This window comes from Rattus rattus, chromosome 2 (assembly GCF_011064425.1).
Source record: "Rattus rattus isolate New Zealand chromosome 2, Rrattus_CSIRO_v1, whole genome shotgun sequence".
Taxonomy (NCBI): domain Eukaryota; kingdom Metazoa; phylum Chordata; class Mammalia; order Rodentia; family Muridae; genus Rattus; species Rattus rattus.
This window is the reverse complement of record NC_046155.1, coordinates 75,010,660-75,030,753: the sequence shown is the minus strand read 5'-3', so window position 1 is coordinate 75,030,753 and position 20,094 is coordinate 75,010,660. Positions and strand designations below refer to the sequence as shown.

General features: G+C 50.0%; 1 protein-coding gene across 6 annotated transcripts; it reads right to left on the bottom strand.

The window, feature by feature from the left end:
• Positions 1-210: 210 nt before the first annotated feature.
• Taok2 (TAO kinase 2) lies at positions 211-19,201 on the bottom strand. 6 transcript variants are annotated; one of them, XR_004386841.1, is made up of 20 exons: positions 18,391-19,199; positions 15,065-15,231; positions 14,816-14,887; positions 14,620-14,721; positions 13,996-14,041; positions 13,785-13,881; positions 13,528-13,641; positions 13,335-13,426; positions 10,535-10,628; positions 10,356-10,437; positions 9,552-9,719; positions 9,144-9,428; positions 8,791-8,952; positions 6,760-7,125; positions 6,467-6,670; positions 5,948-6,187; positions 2,668-2,880; positions 1,847-1,953; positions 1,529-1,711; positions 1,042-1,448 (listed from the first exon to the last, which is right to left on the bottom strand). XR_004386841.1 is itself a non-coding variant. In XM_032892615.1 (19 exons), the coding sequence occupies exons 2-19, from the start codon at positions 15,194-15,196 to the stop codon at positions 930-932; spliced, it is 3,171 nt and encodes a 1,056-aa protein (XP_032748506.1). In that variant the 5' UTR covers positions 15,197-15,231; positions 18,391-19,198; the 3' UTR covers positions 211-929. The 6 variants fall into 6 exon arrangements, 5 of the variants coding, with proteins under 5 accessions (XP_032748506.1, XP_032748507.1, XP_032748508.1 ...); XM_032892615.1 differs by lacking the exon at positions 1,847-1,953 and having other exon boundaries at positions 211-1,448; positions 18,391-19,198; XM_032892616.1 differs by lacking the exon at positions 1,847-1,953 and having other exon boundaries at positions 211-1,448; positions 9,144-9,410; positions 18,391-19,198.
• Between the last annotated feature and the right edge of the window lie 893 nt (positions 19,202-20,094).

Sequence of the window (20,094 nt, the reverse complement as noted above, 5' to 3'; positions counted from 1 at the left end):
AACCTCAAGTGTCCAGGCAGGCATAGTAAGACATGGGATCCCCAAAGCAAAGCAGAATAAGAGTTCAACAAGCTGATGACCATCCAGTCATACGTGTACTCACTAACATGGCTAGAACTTCAATCACATCACCCAATTAAGCACAAGTAACACTATCACTTGCCACTGATAAATTCTTCACACACACCTTAGACAGAAAGGGAGAAGTCCTGTGGTCTGTTAGAATAACCAACAGTTTATTAAAAGCTTGCCCTAGGGCTCTGTGCCAGCCCCATAGCTGAGAGGGGCTCCCGTGACTGCTCCCAGGCTTGGTAGCAGTCCTTTCCAAGGTCCTTCCCTTGTCCCCCGCCCCAGCCCTGACCCCAGTTTAAAAAAAAAAAAAAAAAGACAAGACGGCACAGGACGTCAGACAGCAATAGGAGAATGGTGAGACCCAGGCACCCTGACCGAAAGACCCCTGCTCCTTCTGGAGGAAGGCCTCCTCCCATTCTCCTTGCCTTGGCACCAGACCTGCTCTGCCATTCCACCAGGTCTGGGGGCCCTATTGTCCCCAGTTCATGGCCCCATCACAAGGGTTGTATAATTCTCTGAATATAATATATCTAGACCCACCCTTCCCCTCCCCTAGGGGACCAGATGAATATTTGACACTCACAGTTCCCACCTTTTGTAGGTGGTGATGGAGGGAGACCCTGGCACCATGGTGGGGAGGCAGGGCTCCTGGTCAGCCTTGGGGCACCAATGCCCAAGCTGGCCTGGGATCACTGGCCAGCCCCAAGAAGCTCATGAGATGAGAGGAGGTCTGATGGGGAAGCTGGAGCCAACATCCTATCCCCACCTCTACTGGGCAGGTGTCAAGCACACTGCCTGTAGGGTCAGGCACCACCCACTCCCACCTTGCCCTATTCCTCTGCTCACCACCCTGTACTTCAGGAATAGAAGTGGGAGGAGCCGTTGAGGATGTGGGAAGCAACACTGGTGCTTCGGCTCAGTGGCCCTGGCACTGCAGCAGGTGGGCCAACGTTCTCACCGCTGCTGCCCCCTGATGCTGCCCGCCTTAGGGGTTGAGGACTGTTTCTTAGCAGCAGCAGAGCCCCTCCTCGGGGTGTTCCACTCTGTGTTGGGGGCCCTAGCCAGTTTGGAGGCCCTGGGGGAGCCAGCAGAGCTGGCTGACGCCAAGCTGGTGGGGGCATGCCTGGTGGAGGAGGGCCATGGCTCCAATGGGCCCCTGAACGGGGAACTGGACGGGAGGGCCAGGCAGGGGCTGGGGGTGGAGCAGGATAGCCCTGGGCAGCAGCTTCAGCTGGAATGCCCCCCAGAGCCATGCTGGAGAAGCCCAGCCTCATGCTCTCAGCATCGAAGGCCTCGATCTCACGGGCCTGCCGCTCAAGCAAACTCCGGATGCGTTCCGAACGCCCTGTCTGCAGGGCCAGCAGTTCTTCTTCCACCTGGGACACCCAGAACAGGGGTGAGTCCTGGAACAGAGAGCCTGCCCTTCCTTTCCCATCCTGGGAGTCAAACCCCTTACCCGTTGCTCTAGCAGTGCCCGCCTCAGAGCTACTCTCTGCTCCAGCTCCCTCAGCTCCCGCTCATGCTGGCTCTCTGTACGGATCTTGATCTTGCTCTGGTAAGCATTAAGGAGCTCCAGTTCCTGTTGGAGCTGCTGCCGCAGGGCCTGAAACTCTGCCTCCTGGGTCTCATCAAGCCGGAGCTGGAGGACAGGGAGAACAGGGTTTAGGGACCTCCTCCTCTGTCCCCACCATCCTCCCCTGCCCCAGTAGGCCTGGGCCCTAAGGTGGCAAGGAGCGGCAGTCTCAACCTCTATGAGAATGGAAGATGGTCATACCCTGTGGCACAGCAATTACACTTGCAGGAATCTATCCCCCAGGTATACTTGCACATGTGCTCCAAGTGTTCACGGAAGCGTTGTGATAGCAAAATGCTGGAAACAACCTAAATGTCCACCAATAAGGGATGGGTTAAATAAATTATGGTACATCTATTCCATGGAAAATCCTATACTGTAAAAAACTGAGATAGACATGTGATATGGAATGATGTCCAAGAAATACTGGGTGGAAAAAAAAGTCAGAAAACTATGTAAAGTCTGATTCTATTGTGTTTTAAAATTTCTATATAATCTTCCAAATATGCATTGGAAACTCTACACAAGTTAATCATTACAAAATTACCTCTGAGAGGTGGGCCTGAGTGAGAATGGGGCCCTCTAGCTCTTTAGACTCAATGTGCATTTGAAGCAGCCCACTCCAGTGCTGTGTACAGTTTTCCTAAGAGATTCTTTTCCAGATTCCTGAAGTCTGAGTAAAATGGTCTGAGAGCCACACTCATTGTAATCTGCTCCCCTGCTCCCTGTTTACACAAAGTAAACTCAAGTCCAGAAAAAATATCACAGTCATTATTTTCTTTGGTGGTTCTTGGCAGAGCAGGCAGGGTACTTTCTTAAGATATTAGGAAATAGTAAGAGATATAATAAGGCCACTAAGGAGAATGTGAGACAAAGCCACTATGGAAAATGTTAGTAGTGAAAGAGCACCGGAGTTTCCTAAATCCCAAAGTTCTGTTCACATATCCCACCTTCCTTTGCCACAACTAAGTTTAAAGCAAAGGCCAACCTCCATAGTCTCCCTCCCAGACCCCAGGCCTCACCGCCTGTGAGCTGAGCATCTCTGAAATGGACTGGTCATACTGCTCGGCCAGGATCGCCAGTTTGCGGGTCTGTTCCTCCTTGAGCCGCTTAAGAAGGCTCTTGTGCTGAGCTTTGGGTGTGGTCTCCAGCAAGTGTGCCCGAAGAGCCTTGTATTGCCGTGTCTGGATCTTACATGTCTCCTGGAACTGCTTCTTGATCTGCAGCTCCTTTGACTGTGCAGTGAACGGATCAAGGGGAAATGGGGCAGGGGAGAAGGAGAGGAGGAGGAGGAAGAAGAGGAGGAACAACGAGGGGAAAGGAAGAAAAGGAGACAGAAGCAGAGACAGGGAGAGGGAGAGAAACAGAAAACATGTTAGACAGAGGGGGCGGGGGGAGCTGTACACAGACAGACATGGAGAGATGGAACTGTTGAGAGATGAAGAAAGTCTCCATGGGCAAGAGAGGTGGAGGGACGAGAGAGGTTCTGAGTACAACCAGAATTGCATGGGATGCACAAGAAGAGACATGAAGATCCACAGACAGGAAACTGAGAGTCTTTAGAGGGCTGAGTATACAAAAGCAGCTCTGGTCATGCATTCGTCATGCAAAGAGGGAGGGAGAAAATATCACCCTGGGAGAGCAGCATGTGGTCACATTTAGGAATATAAAGACTGGGTGAAAGACCAAGGCACACACAACATCCACGAAAGGGTATACAACTAAGGGCAGGCAGAGGAAAGCCCAGATCCAGTACCTCAAGGAAGGCAGGAAGCAGCTCTGGGCTGAGGAATGGGTAAGAGGTTGCCCGATATCAGGCCACTGAAGGGAAATGGCAGCAGAGGGTGGCCAGAAAAGACCTGAGAAGTTCCGCTGGGGGCAGCTGCCCCACTAGATCCACACTTTAGCTCAGTCCAACAGTCAGCCGCAACTCCAAGCCCACAGCAACCCAGACCTCTAGTCTGTACATTCTACCTGACCCAACTCACCACCCTTGACTGGAGGTTCTGTGGTCCCAACCCCCAACCCTGTAGTCTAAAGCCTGACCCAGGTGAGACGCAGCTCCGAACTCTGTAAGCAATAGGTTCACAGTAAAGGCGGGGGCAAAAGACCAAAAGCCTTTAACCCTAAGTACTTTCTGGAAGGGTCCCACAAACAGGGGCAACTGTGAGATCAGGAAGTTCTGTGGATGCTCCACAGGGGCTCACAGCCCAGAGCTGTTTGTGGTCATGGTGTAATGAATCTATGAAGGCAAAGAGGATGAGGCTGAGGTGTGAAAGGAGTGAAGACAACGGAGATGGTGAAGAGGTCATGGAGCTGAGGGCCAAGGGTCCAGATTCAGGGCAAACCAGGGAGGCTAGGCGGCAGGACAAAGCAGACAGAGGCAGCCTGGGCCAAAGGTGTAGTTCCGCTCAGACATTTTATTTGTGTTTTTCTTTTTTCTTTTTTTTTTCTCTTTTGGTGGAGGGGAAGGGGACAGGTTGGAAGGGAGACAGAAAAACAAAATCAAAGAGGGAAAACCCCCATGACTTCCCTCCCTGCCACCCCTGGCCCCAGGCCTAAGCCGATGAGGGTGAGGATGAGCACACACACAGCAGGGGACAGCAATAACTTAGGGGACTGGGGAAAACACAAGAGTGTCATTCTGGACTCCACAGTAGAGGAGGCTGCCTGTCTAGAGATCTAGATCTGGGGCTGGGATTGGACCTGGGGAAACATACTGAGGAAGAAAGGTCAGAAGGGGAGGAGAGGCCAAGGGACTGGACAGACTTTACTGAGTCATGGGAGATAAAGTGCTCAGTGCCCTAAATTTGGGTGGAGGGTTAGAACTGGTTACCTCCAGGGAGGCAGGGCCCTGCGGGTCTGAGATCTCCGCCCAGCTACAGTCCCTGGTGGTAGCTGTCGGGAAGCTGAGAGCCCAAGACGGCGTTGGCTTCGCGGTAGCAGCCGAGGGATCCGACTGGGCCTTTCACCCTTAAGCAGGCCCCAGCTAGCTAGTATATGAACAGCCCAGGGGGGCAAACAAGAAGCTAATCTATGGCTAGCCCGTGCTAGGCGCCAGTTCCAGCCCTTGCACAGAGCCCAAACTCTTGCTAACAGAGCTAGTGGGTGCTGAGTAGTGCGAGGATTTCCCTGACGGGGCCAAGGGACAGGCAGTCGACTTCGGAAACCATTCTTATTGGTCTTAGGGTACAGGGCAAACAGCCCCCGGTCTCCCACAGCCCCACAGCCCTGTAGGGCCCGAAAGACCATGGGTGACAGGCGTAGCAGAATCCGCAACCAGAGTCGAGAGATGCCCCGACGCATCTGGGGGCCTTGCTGCCGTACCCATTTGCCCCCAGCCGCCATAGCTGCCAGAGGTAAAGCCAGGCTGGGCCAAGCTAGGAGCCAGGCAGCCCCAAGGCCCAGAGGCACACCCATAAGGCCTCTGCGCCAGCTCAGGCTAAGGACAGCCCCCAGTGCAGTGCCCTGAGCCAGGAGTAAGAACAGACTGGGTGGCAGGTGTAGAGCTGTACAAAGGAACAGGTAGGAGGCCCCCAGGCCCACTAGTCCTACCTCAAGGGCCAGCAGTGCTGCCTGCAAGCCACCTCCACCCTGGGCTGCCAGCAATGGGAGTAGCAGCAGAAGTAGTAGGGGCAGGAGGCCAGAGGAGGACCCCACTGCAAAGGAGAGGCCAGCCAGGAGGCCATGAGACAAGAATCCAGGAAGCTGGCTAGCAGGGTACTGTCTCAGGTGTGATGGAGGTGGCTCTGGGGGGATATCTGGGGAAGGACAGCCATCTCCAGGGTCCCTGGGGGTTCCAATTGGAGCCCCTCCCTCCTCTTCCTCCTCCTCTTCCTCCTCAGGTACTGGAGTCAGAACTGGACCTTGGACCCAGCCAAGCTTGAACTCCACATCCACAAGGTTTCCATCCTCCTTCTCCCACAGATTCCATGCCCCAGCCTCTTCCTGGCCAATAATATTTCTCTCCTGGGATGCCAGGGATGGGACTCTACTCTCCTTCATTTCCTTAGATATATCCCAATCTTCCTCATTAACCAGACTCCTATGTTTTTGTGGGCTGGAACTAAAGGTTCCCATTTCTTCCCCCAGAATCCTCTGCTCCTCTGGCTCCAAAGTAGTCCCTTCCTTTCCCAGAATCCTTCTCTCTGGCACTGCTTCCTCCTCCTCTCCCAGCATCCTTTGGCCCAGGATTGCCTCCTGGCCAGATGAGCAGGGCTGCTCTTCACTAAGGGTGCCTGTGCTGAGTGGTCCCAGAGCCCCGGTAGCAGGGAGGCCCATGGGTAGCTGGCCTGCACGTACTTTGAGGCTCTTGGGCTGCTGGCGAACCTGGGCCGCGTGCTTCTGCCGCAACTCTTGCTCCCGTCGCTTGTTGTACTCCAACTGGTTGCCTAGCTCTGTCTGGTGCTGAAGGCGGGTGAGTTCAGCACGTGTGCGCTGGACAGCCTGGAGCTGTCGTAGCTCCAGCTCTCGGGTAGCCTCATGCTGCCGTAACAGCAGAGCACACTCCAAGTCCTTCTGTGTCTGTTTCTTATTCAAGTCCTAAGGCAGAAAAGTGACAGAACTCAGGGCTCAGTGAGGGAGCCTTCTTGGTATTGAATAATTAAGGGCACAAAATTCTTTAGCAGAGAGGAAGTGAATAAGACAAGTAAGGGCATCCTATCAGGGTCCAGTGGGCACAGAAAGCAAGAAGGATGCTGAAAAGGAGCCAAATCAAAACACTAGGAGAGCAGATGAAAAGAAGACCTTATGGAGGCAAATGAGAGAAGAGAGGTGCTAGGTCCTTGACTGTGTGGGGGAAGACAGGTGGGTCAGGTCTACCTCTCGAAGCAGGTCCTGGTCTAGGCTGTGCCGAGCCAGTAGCATCTTGCGCTTGTATTGGCGACACTGAAGCTCAAAGTACTGGCGTTGCCTCCGCAGCAGCCCTGCCTCCTCCTCTGCCTGGCACTGTTGCAACTGCTCTTTCTGCCTCAACAGCCACTCAGCCTTCTCTCGTTTGGGTGTGCTAGGGTTCTCCTGGAGCTCCTGGGAGGGCAGTGGGGGAGTAGGTCAGTGCCCGCCATCGTCTTGCCTACCTGCTAGTCCTAGTTCACCCACAGCAGTTCTGGCCAAACCTCTTTCAACTGCTCCTTCCGAAGCTTATAGGTTCGCTTCTGTGCCTCCAGCAGGGCAGCCAGTTCCTTCTTCTGCTGCCCCAAGATGTGCTGCTGGAACTTCCGCTCCTCAGCCTGAGCAGCTCGTGCTTCCTTCTCACCAATGGCCTGGTGCCTCCGGGCCAACTTCTCAGCCTCAGTCCCAAAGCCAGCCCGCTGTGCCTCGAGTTCACGCTGCAACCGCCCACTGTGCTCCTCACGTTCACCCCTCAGACGGGACTCCAGGGCCAGCAGTTGCTTCTGGTGCTGACGCCGCATCCGCTTGTAGCCACTTAGTTGCTCCCGCAGGGCCGAGTCCTGCTCATGCTCCTGGATCTGACGGCTGACCTAGGGTAGAAGAAAGGATAAACAGTGGGACTCACCCCTAGCCCCATTTTATTCATATAGATACAGTGAAGAACAAGGTTCTCAGACTCATGGTTTCATTGTTATTGTCTTCTTTACACTTAAACTCTCTGAATCTATTTCCTCAACTGAATACTTGTCTACATCATGGGTTGGGGTAGCAGACTGAGCTGATAAAAGGTGGTAAGCACAGGCCCTAGTACAAACAATTCAGAGGAGCAAAAGAATGAATAGAATGCGCCTGGGCTCAGACCCCAGCACTGCCCTTTATTATCACTTAATCTCAAGCAAGTTAACTTCTCAAACTACCAAGTCTCTCACCTGTAACACAGGCCAACACCTCTGCACAGATAAGAGTGAGTGCTGGCCAGCACCTTCCCTTCAGCAAACACCACTGATGGACGATTATGTTCCACGTACTAAGCTAGGATCTGGGTTCTGATAATGTTAGATCAAGACCTCTGCTGACTTCTGGTCTCATTTCAACTATTCTATCATTGGCTCTTAAGTAATCTAGGTTGCTTGCCAAGGCTGAGGAAAACCAAATCTCTCTGCATAGTAAGACAAAGCAGCAACAACAGCTTGAGTGGTCCTAACAATCCGCCCCAATTACAAGCAAAAGCTCGAAGAACACATCAGATTTGCCCAGTGGCCTCCAAAGGGATTGTTGGTATTCGAATGTAGTAAAAACTGGAATGTGACCTAGAGACTTATCAAGAACATGATCAGAAAGCTATGTTTTAGGAGAAGCCTCAATTTGCTGGGCATGGTAGCACGTGCCTATAAATCCTAGGACTCAAGAAGATGATGAGCAAGTTCAAGACTGAGCTACTTAACAAGAACCCATCTCAATAAGCAAATAGCCCCTTTCCCCATGAATTGAGAAAAAATAAATTTTAGAGGACTAAGATCCTAGTTACAGGAATAGACCCCTACCCAAGAGTACAAGGTAAGTATGTTTGGTAACAGCCTCCCCAAGGCATAGTAGCCTCAACTCTTTTTTTTTTTTTTTTAATTCACTTTTTGTGCCGATCACAGCCCTTCTCTCTTCCCAGTTCCACCCTTACAAGTCCCTTCCCCTTATCCCCTCTCCTGTTCTTAGAGAAGGGGAGCCCTCCCTTGGGTACCACCCCATGCTGGTGCAGCAGGCTCAACTCTTAAATGGGATTCAATCCTTTCCCTCCCAAGAAGGCTGGAAAGATTAAACATAAGCATGTGTGTGGGCCTGACAACGAGTAACTGACATGGGGCAGATCCCTGAACTCCACTCCTGCACTCTGAAGCACTAAAACTAGCAAACCTGCACACTGCCACCCAGACTACCACAGCAGGGTAGATGTGCCTGTCCAGGCATGTAAAGCACCTGACTAGCCAGAGGAGCCCAGGAAAGTCTCCACAAGCTGTTATTTCAACAAGGCCTTGAAAACAGTTTGCCAGGCTGGGAATACCCAGATTAGGTAGTGTGACTAAGAGTCTGCTTAGAGAAGGGAGCCAGCAAAGACAGCAGTACACTGAGGGTAGAATCTAGCCTTAAATCATGTACCACAGAGAAAGTAACTGCTGGACTTTTGCCTGATGTATCACAGAGAAAGAAAACAGAACAAAACAAAAGTTGTAGTGAAGCTGAGTGAAGCTGGCCACACTTACCAGGGAGGCAGTACGGATGGTGGCAAAGTGGTCTCGGTTTCGGCAATAAGCTCTGCGGCGAGCAGAAGAGGAGGAGGTGGAGGTGGGAGGGGCTGCAGGTGGTTGGAGTGGACCTGGGGTCATCTCTGGCTGGTAGGGATCATCATATAGGTTGTCTGAGCCCTAGAAAAGGAAAGAAGGAAGGGATGCCCACAACTCAGGTGCCAATGGACCCAAAGGGTACCTAAGGAAACTCCTTCAGACAGGAAGGAGGAGCAGACACACTGGAGAGCAGGGACCTAGTCAGTTCCTGAGCAAATCACAGCACAGGCTTGGCTTTGTGTTCACTAAGCTGCTCAGGGTGACCTGCATACCGGCAGCCGGTGGATGATGGAGCTGTGGGAAGTGACTGTATGCTCCCCCTCCTGCATCATGGCCATCTCTCGGGATTCAGGGCCTTCTTCTTCCTCCTCCTCTTCTTCTTCCTCTTCTTCCTCCTCCTCTTCTTCATTATCTGAGGCATCTGCTAGGCTGTTGACTGAGCTGCTTTGGCTGGAGGCGCTGATGGACATGCTGGGCACTGAATGGCTACTCTCTAGACTGGTCAGTGTCCCTGCTCGGTGCATGTAAGGTTCTGCTTCCTGTGAACAGGGTGTGAGCTGTTGGGCAGGGAAAGGGAAGGACAAGGATATGGAGTAGCATAAAGAAAGAAGGTGAAGACAGATGGGGAAGAAGAGCCAAGCCCTTCTTGGGTAGGGAGGTGTCAGGTTAAGCTAGGTCACCTCCTCTTCCTCTGGGGCCTCAGCACCAGGGCCATTGGGTGCCTCTTGGAATAGTATCTTCTTCATCTTTCGGTACTGCAGGTTATCCAGTTCCCGTACAGCATCCTTGGTCCTCTGGATTAGGTCCATGATGACTGTCGGTGGCCGCTCCCGGAGCACAAAGCGGTGCTAGGGAAACAGAACACCTGAGATCTGCGGTCAGTTCTCCCTTAGCCCCTCTAGATTCCATTTCTTTCAGCATCTCCTAGTCTGAGGCCCCTGCCCGCTAACGCTGCATGCTAACCCTTATTTTATCCTTCTTCCCACAGAAACTGTCTTTACTACCCAGACAGTGCCTTTTCTCCAGGCATCATTGAAAGCAAGATATTCAGGAGATCTAGATGCCAATGCAGCTCTGCTTACCAAAGGCCAAGTGCCTTTGGGTCAATCACAAGACCTCTTCAGGCCCTCAAAAGTTATCCTTTAAAACCCAGCAGGTCAATCCAGCAGTCTGTTCATGATAACTAGGACTTCTTAAGACACACTGGGTCTGTGAAGGGAATGAGATTCCCACAGATTGGAAAACTTAAAAACATCTAAGGGAGATCATACACTTATGGTCTTTGACTAAGGAAAATGTGAAAACAAATTATAACTTAAATTAAGACAGTATGGCAGATAAAATCTAGCAAGACACAGGGAAGTGAGACACCAGGGCCTGGGCAAAACAGATAAAGGAAGCTTCCTGGATGAAGAATTGGGAATCATAGATGAGTTTTCTGTGGCTCCACTAGCCACCAGTTCTAGAACACTAAACGTGCTTACCTTCAAAAGAACCTCTGAGGTTGGTCTGTCTTGAGGGATTTTCTGAAGACAGGAGTCAACAAAATTCCGGAAGTACTCAGACCTGATATCCCAAAAAGGAAAGAGACAGAGGAAAGGGTATGAGCCAGGCAGCCAGATCCTATGACCTAACCCCTTGGCACAAGAACCCCAGTCCTCACCAGTGTCCTGACTGGAGAGCAGGGGATTCATTCTGTGCAATGTGGTATAAGGCACTCATTGCATTCATGTTAAACAGTGGTGGCTTCCGCTCCGCTACAGAGAGGACAAAAGAAGGTGAAAAGTAGATGATCAGAAACTAGAACGGAACTCAGAACAGCTTGGGTTCAAATCCCATCTTCCTGGCTCTCTTCCTGTTTGACCTTCCTGATCCTGCAGCATTTAATTTCCTTTCAATAAACTGTAATGTTCATTTTATCTGCTGAACATGAGCAGTGTAGGGACTAAAAAACACAGCAAAAGGGCTAGAGAGATGGCTCAGCGGTTAAGAGCACCCGACTGCTCTTCCAGAGGTCCTGAGTTCAATTCCCAGCAACCACATCGTGGCTCACAACCATCTGTAAAGAGATCTGATGCCCTCTTCTGGTGTGTCTGAAGACAGCTACAGTGTACTTATATATGATAAATGAATAAATCTTAAAAAAAAAACAAAAAACAAACAAACACACAGAGCAAAAAAAAGGCATAAAAAAGTACACAGTTATCAACCAAACTAGTATGAGGGCCAAAAAGAGCAAAACCTATAATGTAGGAAAGAGAAACAAACATGTACTCTGTTCAAGAAAGTTCCAGTCTAAAATTAACTAAACAAGTAACGTTGGGAAGAACTCAGCGTGTAGCATAGTATGCCAGCCTCTAGATTTGATCCCCCAAAACACCAAAACTAAACCCAACTAACACCAAATTAAAGTTGCTGACTGTGGTAAGGGGAAACCAGATAAGTGGCTAGACAACTAAGAGAGGTCTTTTAGAAAAGGGAGTGCTGGTGGTAGCTGTAAGTGGCGAGTCAGGAGTTCCTTGTAGTCCAGACAAATGTTTTGTTGTTTTTGACTTAAATAGTGATTTAATTACCAACAGTTACAAGAATGTAAGTTTCCAGTTTTCCTTTAAGAATCATTATGTAAAAGGAGTTGGAAGCAGACATCAGTGGTCCTGTGTAGGAACAGAGACCTCCAGATTGTCCTGAGTACCCTCAACACTGTTCACTGACACAACACTGGCTGCCACTTTTTTTTTTTTGGTTTTTTTTCGAGTTGGGGACCGAACCCAGGGCCTTGGCGCTTCCTAGGCAAGCGCTCTACCACTGAGCTAAATCCCAACCCCGCCACTTTTTTTTTTTTTTTTGGTTCTTTTTTTCGGAGCTGGGGACCGAACCCAGGGCCTTGCGCTTCCTAGGTAAGCGCTCTACCACTGAGCTAAATCCCCAGCCCCTGGCTGCCACTTCTAATCAGGCTCTCCGATAATGGAGAACTAGTTCTGGGTATCCACATCTCTACAAGATCCAAGAATACAACAGGCAGCTCTTCTCTGAGATCTGTTCCATACATCTCACCACCTGTCTGATCATGGCCTCAAATGGTAAATGCAGTATATGTGAAAACAAAGGTCAAGAGTACAACCAACTCTGATGGCACGCACAGGACACAATACAAACCAAGGCAAGACATTGGGCCAGCTCTTAACATGTTCACATGCACAGAACCCACGAAAGAAAGAGGAACCAGGGGCTCTAGCTGATATAAGGAAGTATAGGGACAGTTCTGGTTGGGAGGCAACAGAGGTCCACAGAGGACTCTGAGCAGGGAGCAAAATGACTGCACTGAGCTTAGGCAGACCTCGCTGGCATCAGCACATCAGAGAGACTATAAAGAAGAAACTAGTTGTAGGGCATGGTGATGCACTTAGGAGGCAGAGGCAGGTGGATCTCTGAGTTCAAGGCTAGCCTGGTCTATAGAGTCAGTTCTAGGACAGCCAGGGACACACAGAGGGAAAAAACCCTGTCTCAGGGATGTTGGGGGGAAGATTGGCAGAGGTGAGATCTCTGCAGGAAGCAAGTCTCTTTCCTTGAACAATTACTTCATGCTTGGTATAGAGGTCTCACAAGCATCACCCTGTTAGACAATTGTTTCAGTAGTCCAGACTGGCAAAGAGCACCAACGTAACTCAAAGACTCAGGGGCTCACTTGGACCTAACTTTTAGGGCCTTTCAACTCACTCCTCTGTACTACATATGTAGTTCCAAAAGCTAGTCTCAGGCTTGCCCTGACCTCTAAACTTCTGCAATGCTGCTTTCTGTCTAGAATGTTCTACCCTGCATCTTCCTCGCAGCTCTTGGTCTTGAAGGTTTATTTAAACATCTCTACCACACACAGGTTTCCTCAGCCCCTAGCTTTATCTCTGTACCACTTTACACTCTTATCCTAGTGATAGAAAACACGCCTAATTTTCCCTACTTGAATGCCTTTTTAATGAAAGTAGAAGCTTTACCTCTGCACCCCTGGAACCTAGCACACTAGGTACTAAAAATAGATTTAGAACCCAGGTAATAGACAAAAAGCAAGAACTGCTATAATATCTTGAGTTTTAAGAATTGGCAGGAGGGGGGTTGGGGATTAAGCTCAGCGCAAGGCCCTGGGTTCGGTCCCCAGCTCCAAAAAAAGAAAAAGAAAAAGAAAGAAAGAAAGAAAAAAAAAAAAAAAAAGAATTGGCAGGAGGGACCTCACATGGTGGCACACACCTTTAATCTCAGAACTCAGGAGGCAGAGGCAGTCTGATCTCTGAGTTCAAGGCCAGTCAGGACTACAGACTGAGTTCCAGGACAGAGAAACCCTGTCTGGAAAAGACAAAATAAGACGAAATAAAACCCAGGGTTTGAGAGCTTGTATTAAAGCTTCAGAGAGGTCTGGGGTCCATGGGATGGGGGTGGAGAATGAGTTGAGGAGGTAGAAAGGATACCCTTACCTAGCTCAATACAGGTTATCCCCAAGGACCAGACATCCACTTTGCCATCATATTGTCCCTCATCCATGGCTAGGATCACCTCTGGAGCCATCCTGGGAGGACAACAGAAAAGAATGGCTAACTCTGAACCCAGATCCTACACTTCTTATTCCCACCATTCTGGGACTCTCGCCACCCACCACCTTTTACTCACCAGTATGGAGTGCCCACAAATGAGTTGGCAGGTGCCATGATGGATGCGGAGCCAAAGTCCCCCAGTTTCACCAAGCCTGGTTCTGACAGCAAGATGTTCCCAGCCTTCACATCTCTGACAGAGGCAAAGTGCAGAGATGAGAAGTTCATCTCAGAAAAGATGCATGGGGGGTTGCAGTACCAAGACAATCAGAGCACAGCAAAATGAGGACTGGGATACAAAGGATCCTACTGTTGCCACAGTTGGCACCATCATACCTATGGATCATGTTGTGTGAGTGTAGATAGGCCAGGCCCTGAAGCGCACCATGGGTCACAGCTGCAATCTCTACCTCCTGCAGCGGCTTCTTGTGCACTGTAGAAGGAAGCGAAAAAACAAACTGAGGGTCCACAGAGAGATGGAATAAGCTACTTTCTCCTACGGCTTTCTTGTTTACCTTTCTAATTCCCCACTTTCAGATTCACCTACCTTCGAGAAGATCAGAAGCTGAGCCCAGGCAATACTCCATCACCAGCTAAGGAAAGGTCAAGTGTTAGAGGTCATCAGATTCTGGCACCCCTAGCCCAGCCCCCCTGAGCAAAAACTCAAAACAGAATGTTCTTGTTTATCTTCTACTGAGGCAAGGCCAAAAGGGTGACAGAGATGAAGGGCAGCTAGAGAAAACAAGAGGTGGTGGGAGTGTCTCTGGATCCACACCCCCTAAAGATTCCAAGACACCTCCCATTGCTCCCATCTGGACCCCTTTAGAGTCCTCTTTAATACCCGCCTAGAAAAGACCATGCTATCTATGCCCTCTGAGTCAGCCTCTTCTGCACTTACACAGATGCTTATTTGTATTTCTTGATATAGGACCCTACTGTGTAGTGTTAGCACAGGCTGGCCCAAAACTCACTAGGTAGTCAGAACTGGCCTTGAACTCAAGAGATTCACCTGTGTCTGCCTCCTCAGTGTTGAGAGCCACCATGCCTGGCTCATTGGTTTTTCTGAGGACTAATATAATCAGAAGGGGACTGCCCACTTGAAAGGCTGGACCAGGAAAAGATAGACCCAAGTAAAACTATTACGGCAAAACTATTGGGTGAGATGGCTCACCCAAGCTGTGTGCTCCCTCAGGTAACAGCCCCGGTACTGAATGGTATTAGGATGCCGTAGCTTCTGTAAGAACCGCACCTCCTTGATGATATCCTGCCATTTCTAGAAGGTCAAGAGAGGAAGGGGTTACCCAGGTTGCATGATGAGATTAGGGTCCTCTGCCCTCCACAACCTGATCTTAATGAACCTGACTCACCTCATTTGATTGCTTCCCACTATAGGACATCTTCTTGATGGCCACCACCTCACTGTTCCGGACATCCCGGGCCTAGAGGAGCAGATTGGAGGTTGGGAAAGAGCACCTTGGGCATGGGGTGAAAAAGGACCTGCTAAGCTAGTAGGAGAGGGTGGGAAGGGCTGTTGTGGTGGAATGGTGCAGAGGCCTGGAGACCCACAGGTTTAAAAAGACTGAGCCATGCTTTACCCTTTCCAAGGCCCAACTCACAAAGTACACAGCTCCAAAACTGCCATGGCCAATTTCCCGGAGGTCAGAGAAAAGCTTCTCAGGGTCATCCTTGAAGAAGAGCTCAGCTACATCAGGGTCCTTCAGGCTCCCGGCCCGGCCCCCAGCTGGCATGATGGCCCCTGGGGGCCCTGAAATTGGGATCTTGCCTGGAAAAAGCAGATAGGACCCTTAGAGCAAAGATAAGGCCCAGAGGGAGAGAAAGGTCCTCCCTCAGGTTTCTGCCTCCTCCCCACCTCATTTACTGATGAGGGGGAGGTACTGCTGAGGAAAGGTAGGGGGTGTTAGGAACAACATCAAAGCTCAAAAAAAAGTTGCCCTGGCAACCAGATGGGGGACGGGGGTGGTGGGATGGGGTGGTGGTGGTTGGTGGTCTCTGGAGTCCCTAAAACTTTAGAAAGGTAATTTTGGCAAGCCAAGCATCCTCGTCGACCCCCTCAGCCCTCAATAATTTCTCAGCTTCCTATATACTGCCATTCCCCTCAAGCATAAAGGTTTCTATGTCTTAGCCAGTGCTTCAAATCCGGACATGTCCTGTCCCACAAGTTCTCATAGTCCAGTGATTTCCAGGCACCTTCCTGTATCCCTTGGTGTTGAGGCTACCTCCTCCTTCAAGCTCTCAAACACTGGATGAGAACAGGAAACAGTCAGGCCGGATGTGGTGGAAATCCGGCCATTGTTACAAGTAGGTACTGGCCTGAAAGGACAAGGAGACTCGCTTTCAAAAAATGTAGGGACACTGTGGCAGGGAGAACATCTAGAATAGGAACAGTAGAGACTGGCACCTGACTCTGGGGGCCTTTGTGTTCTGGGGCTGTCTTAGTTGTCCAGTCTAACTGCATAAGCAGCATACATGAGAACGGGATGTTGTGGGTCACAAGTAACATTCATTGAGCATCTCACATGCATCACCTCTCAATGGGCTCCTACAACCTTACAGATAAACACTGTTGTTAGGTTTATCCTTTATAGACAAGTAAACAGGTCCTGAAAAGACAAATGATTTGCCACCACCAGGCATCCAGAACAATTATACAAAACTAGCAAGGCATGATCAAGATCACCATTTTCCAGACAGTCACTGAGGCACAGAGAGGAAAAAGGGCTTTCCCAAGGTCACAAAACAGGACCTTTTCCTTTCAGGTTCTGGACAGAATTGTTAGGAGGCAACTAAGCCCAGCCTCCGTGTTTTAGGAGAACCTCCCAGATCATTCCAGCCCTCGATGGGTGGGAGCTCCAAAGCAAACTCAAAAACAAACTCCAAAGCAAAGTTGCCACAGGGTACTAGAACCGGAACATACAGGGACTCTAGGATAGGTTTTTTTCGGGACTAATGGGAATTTAGACACAAAGAGCCCTCAGCAGAGTTGGACTCCTGAGGCAGAGTTCTAGCTACTTAAAGGTACCTAACAATTTCAGCATATAATTATATTCTGTGGTGCATTGTTCCCTGTCCATGTTGTTAATTTTGTCTCCTTAGCTCAACTGGAAGCTAGAGGGTAGAAATGGAGCTTGAGTCTTTGATAGGCCCCTAGGGTGTGAAGGGCTCACAATTGATTGATTGGTTGTTCTCAGTAGCTCTTAAGTCTGCTCAAGGCAGACACCCTTCTTGAAGCAATAGTTGCAACCACCCCTCACCACATACCCACACAAAAAGCAGAGCATCACAACTTGCCAAGGGAACCCTCATGACTTCTTAAGCAGTAACAAGGCCAAGACTACCAACCCAGAATCTCAGGCCACATGAAGAGTGCCAGCCACTGTAAAAACATCATATAGGCTCCCTTCCTTACAATAACATTTGGGCAATTACCATGGTCTGGGCTAAATCATAATCACCTTCTAAAACCCATGTTGCAAAAGAATCCCTAAACTGTCTTACAGGTATATCCTATCTGCAACCTACAGCAAGAGCTTTAAGTAAGTTCCTTATACTTCTCTTTGGTAAGTAGATTACAGAATTCAACTATATGAGATCTCACTCGTACTCAGAACACTTTGTAGACACTAAACAAACGGCTTTTCCTTCTGATTCCAGAGTTGACACAGGCTTTAATCCTGGGAGCAAGGGTGGACAGAGGGGGCTCATTCTAACTCAACAGCTAAGAAAAGGCACTAAAGCCATAATTTTTTAGAAGAGAGAGCTATCTCTGGAACACAGGCCAAAGTGTGGGATCAGGATAAAAGTGAAGGTCACATTAGAAAAATACCCATGAGGAAGAAGCACAAACCAGAGCTTCCTCGCAGGAAAAGCTCCTTCTGAAAAGGAAGATCATTACACCCCCATTTTTTTTTTTTTTTTTTTTTTTGGTTCTTTTTTTCGGAGCTGGGGACTGAACCCAGGGCCTTGTGCTTCCTAGGTAAGCACTCTACCACTGAGCCAAATCCCCAGCCCCTACACCCCCATTTTTAAGCCTTCCCCTGATACATTCTCCTGTGGGACACTGATCAAGCCTTGGCTCAGAAGAAGTGGGTAACTTATCAGGGACAAGACTTGGGTTAAATTCTGAATCTGCCACTGGGTGACCTTGAAAAACTTCTCTGGGTATCAGTGTTCTCAACTGTAAAATGGGAAGATAAAAGAGCTGCTACAGGTTTTGTAAGAATGAGTGTAGCATGGGAAAAATATATGCAAAGGCACTTCGTGAAGGCTAGGTCACTTGACAAAAATATGAGGTTATTTACACCGTCAAAGTCAGAGACAGGTAGGTAAATGCAGCAGGAGGAAAATATTACCAAGTACAAACACACACTCCAACTAAACCAAGCCAGAAAAGAATATAAGCTCCCAGCGTGGTGGCTTGCACCTGTAGTCAAAACAGTAGAGAGGTTAAAGACTGCCACCAGTTTAAGGCCAGATGGGGCTACAGAAAGTCTGTCTCAAAATAAATAATAAATAAATAAATAATGAATAAATAAATAAATAAGTCAGTCATTCAGTCCACCTACATGGGAATCAACACCCTAAGAGCAGTCTGGAAAAAAAAGAGTATAATAAAATCTTGGAGAAGAGGTGGTTGCGAGGGCAAAAATTAATAAGGGAAAAGACTAGAAAGGTGGAAACCCATTTGATTAGCTAAGCATCCTAGGGCGTGACCCTTGGTGACATGACAGGCTCTGTCACCTGAGGGTACCCCTTCAACCAGACACAATGAAGGGAGAAGAGGTAGCAACAGAAGGCAAGGCTGGCCAGAGACTGACCATGGGCTCAGCAGGAATTCCCCATCCTGAGGAGAAGGCCTACCCATTCCCAGCTTCTCAGAAAGGAGGTGACCAGAGGGACTCATGCCCATACACCCATGTCTCACCTGGTAGGGGTCACTATGGTGCCCCAGCGCCTCCGCTTCCGCCTGGGGTACTCCAGTTGCTCTGACAAGCGGGGAGAGGGGCAAGGAGACCTTCCCCCTCGCCACCTCTTCCTCAGCTTTCGCCCTTCCTGAGGGGCGGGCCCGGGAAGCCTCCCCTGGAGGGGAGGGGGTGACAACCTGATCTGACCTCGCGGTCCAGTCCTCCCCCAACTCGAGGGCGACAGTTGCTGAATCCCGGATTTCCGATTGTGGGGTCTGAGCCCCGTATATTTGCAAGGGCTAAAAATGAGTCCGATATTTGAACGCTTTGAGGATGAACCCCGGATATTTGTGCACACAGGGTCCTGAACCCCAGGTATTTTAAATTCTATAAAACAGAGACCCAGCTTTGTAAAGGTTAGGACTGGAGTCCCAGATATCTGATGTATGAAGGCTTGATACCTGGGTATCTGAGAATCGAGGGTCCAAGCCCCAAAATTTAGGACCCAGGGGCCTGAGCCCCAGGTCTTCGGCCACGACAAGGGGCCCACCCCGAGGACGCCCGGCTGCACGGCCCCTCTAAGGCTGGGGTCCGAGAGTGACAGCCCCCACTCCAGCCCTGGCCTACTCCCTTTCCCGTCCTCTCTCTCCGGAACAGCTGAAGGACTGTAGCCGAGACGCTGCTGATCGTCCCTGCGCCTCACTCCCTTTCCTTTTCCTCTCAGCTTCTCACCGCACCACAGCCCTGCTCTCGTCCTGGCCTCCCTCTCTCTCTCTCCCTCTCTCTCTCTTCCTCCCAATTCCAAGATGGAGACCGGGCGGGAGCGCGCAGGCGCGGTATGCACGCCGGGCCAAAGGGGGTGGGGTCCAAAGGAAATAGCCCCGCCCCTCGCCTGTAGCTGCCGCGGCCCAGACGACAAGCTGCCCTGGAGCCCAAGTGCGCGCGCGCCCCGCCACGCGGATCCTGGGTGGGAAGAGGCGAGGAGAAAGGCTTGGCTTGCTTGGGGTGGAGCCCAAGCGCGCTATCCGAGGACTGCTGGAGAGAGCTGTAGCGCATGCGCCCGCCACGCTTTCGCGCTGCGACTGAGCCTGTTGCTAGGGGAAGCTCTGAGGGGGTGCGCTAGGAAGGAAAGCTGTGGTCTGCGCCTGCGTGCAGGGTAAAGGCTGAAAGGAGTAAAGCAAGGCTGCTAGCAGCTGGGCGCGGGGAAAGGCGGGAAACTGGACCATTATGATACTCCTAAGTACCTAAAGTAAACCTGAGCTCCCAAGTGTGAGAATGATGTTCCAAAGTTGGGAAAACCCAATGGGTCAAATTCCTACAGGAAAATTGAGGTCCAGTAGGATTTTATAACTTGCCAAAAGTCATGAAGCATTTATGCCAAAGCATAAACAGAATCATCAATTTATGTTCACAGAAGAAAAGAAGTGACAAAGTAGCACGGTCATGTTGACAGTATGTCTAAAAAGTATAGTGCTGGCTTAATGCTTACAATTCCAGCACTCAGCAAGTCTGAGTGAGATAGGACAGAAGTTCTGCAGAGCATGTAACCTAATGGAGTTCCAGTATCAAAAACAAAAAACAGACACATGCACACAAACAAAAAATCCAAATATTTTCCAAACACCCAAATCTGCAAACACGGTCAAAATTTTAAGTGACCTATGCCAACTTGTAGTCCAAAGTAAGGTCAACAAAGGTAACAGGATGCATGTCAAGAGAGGATT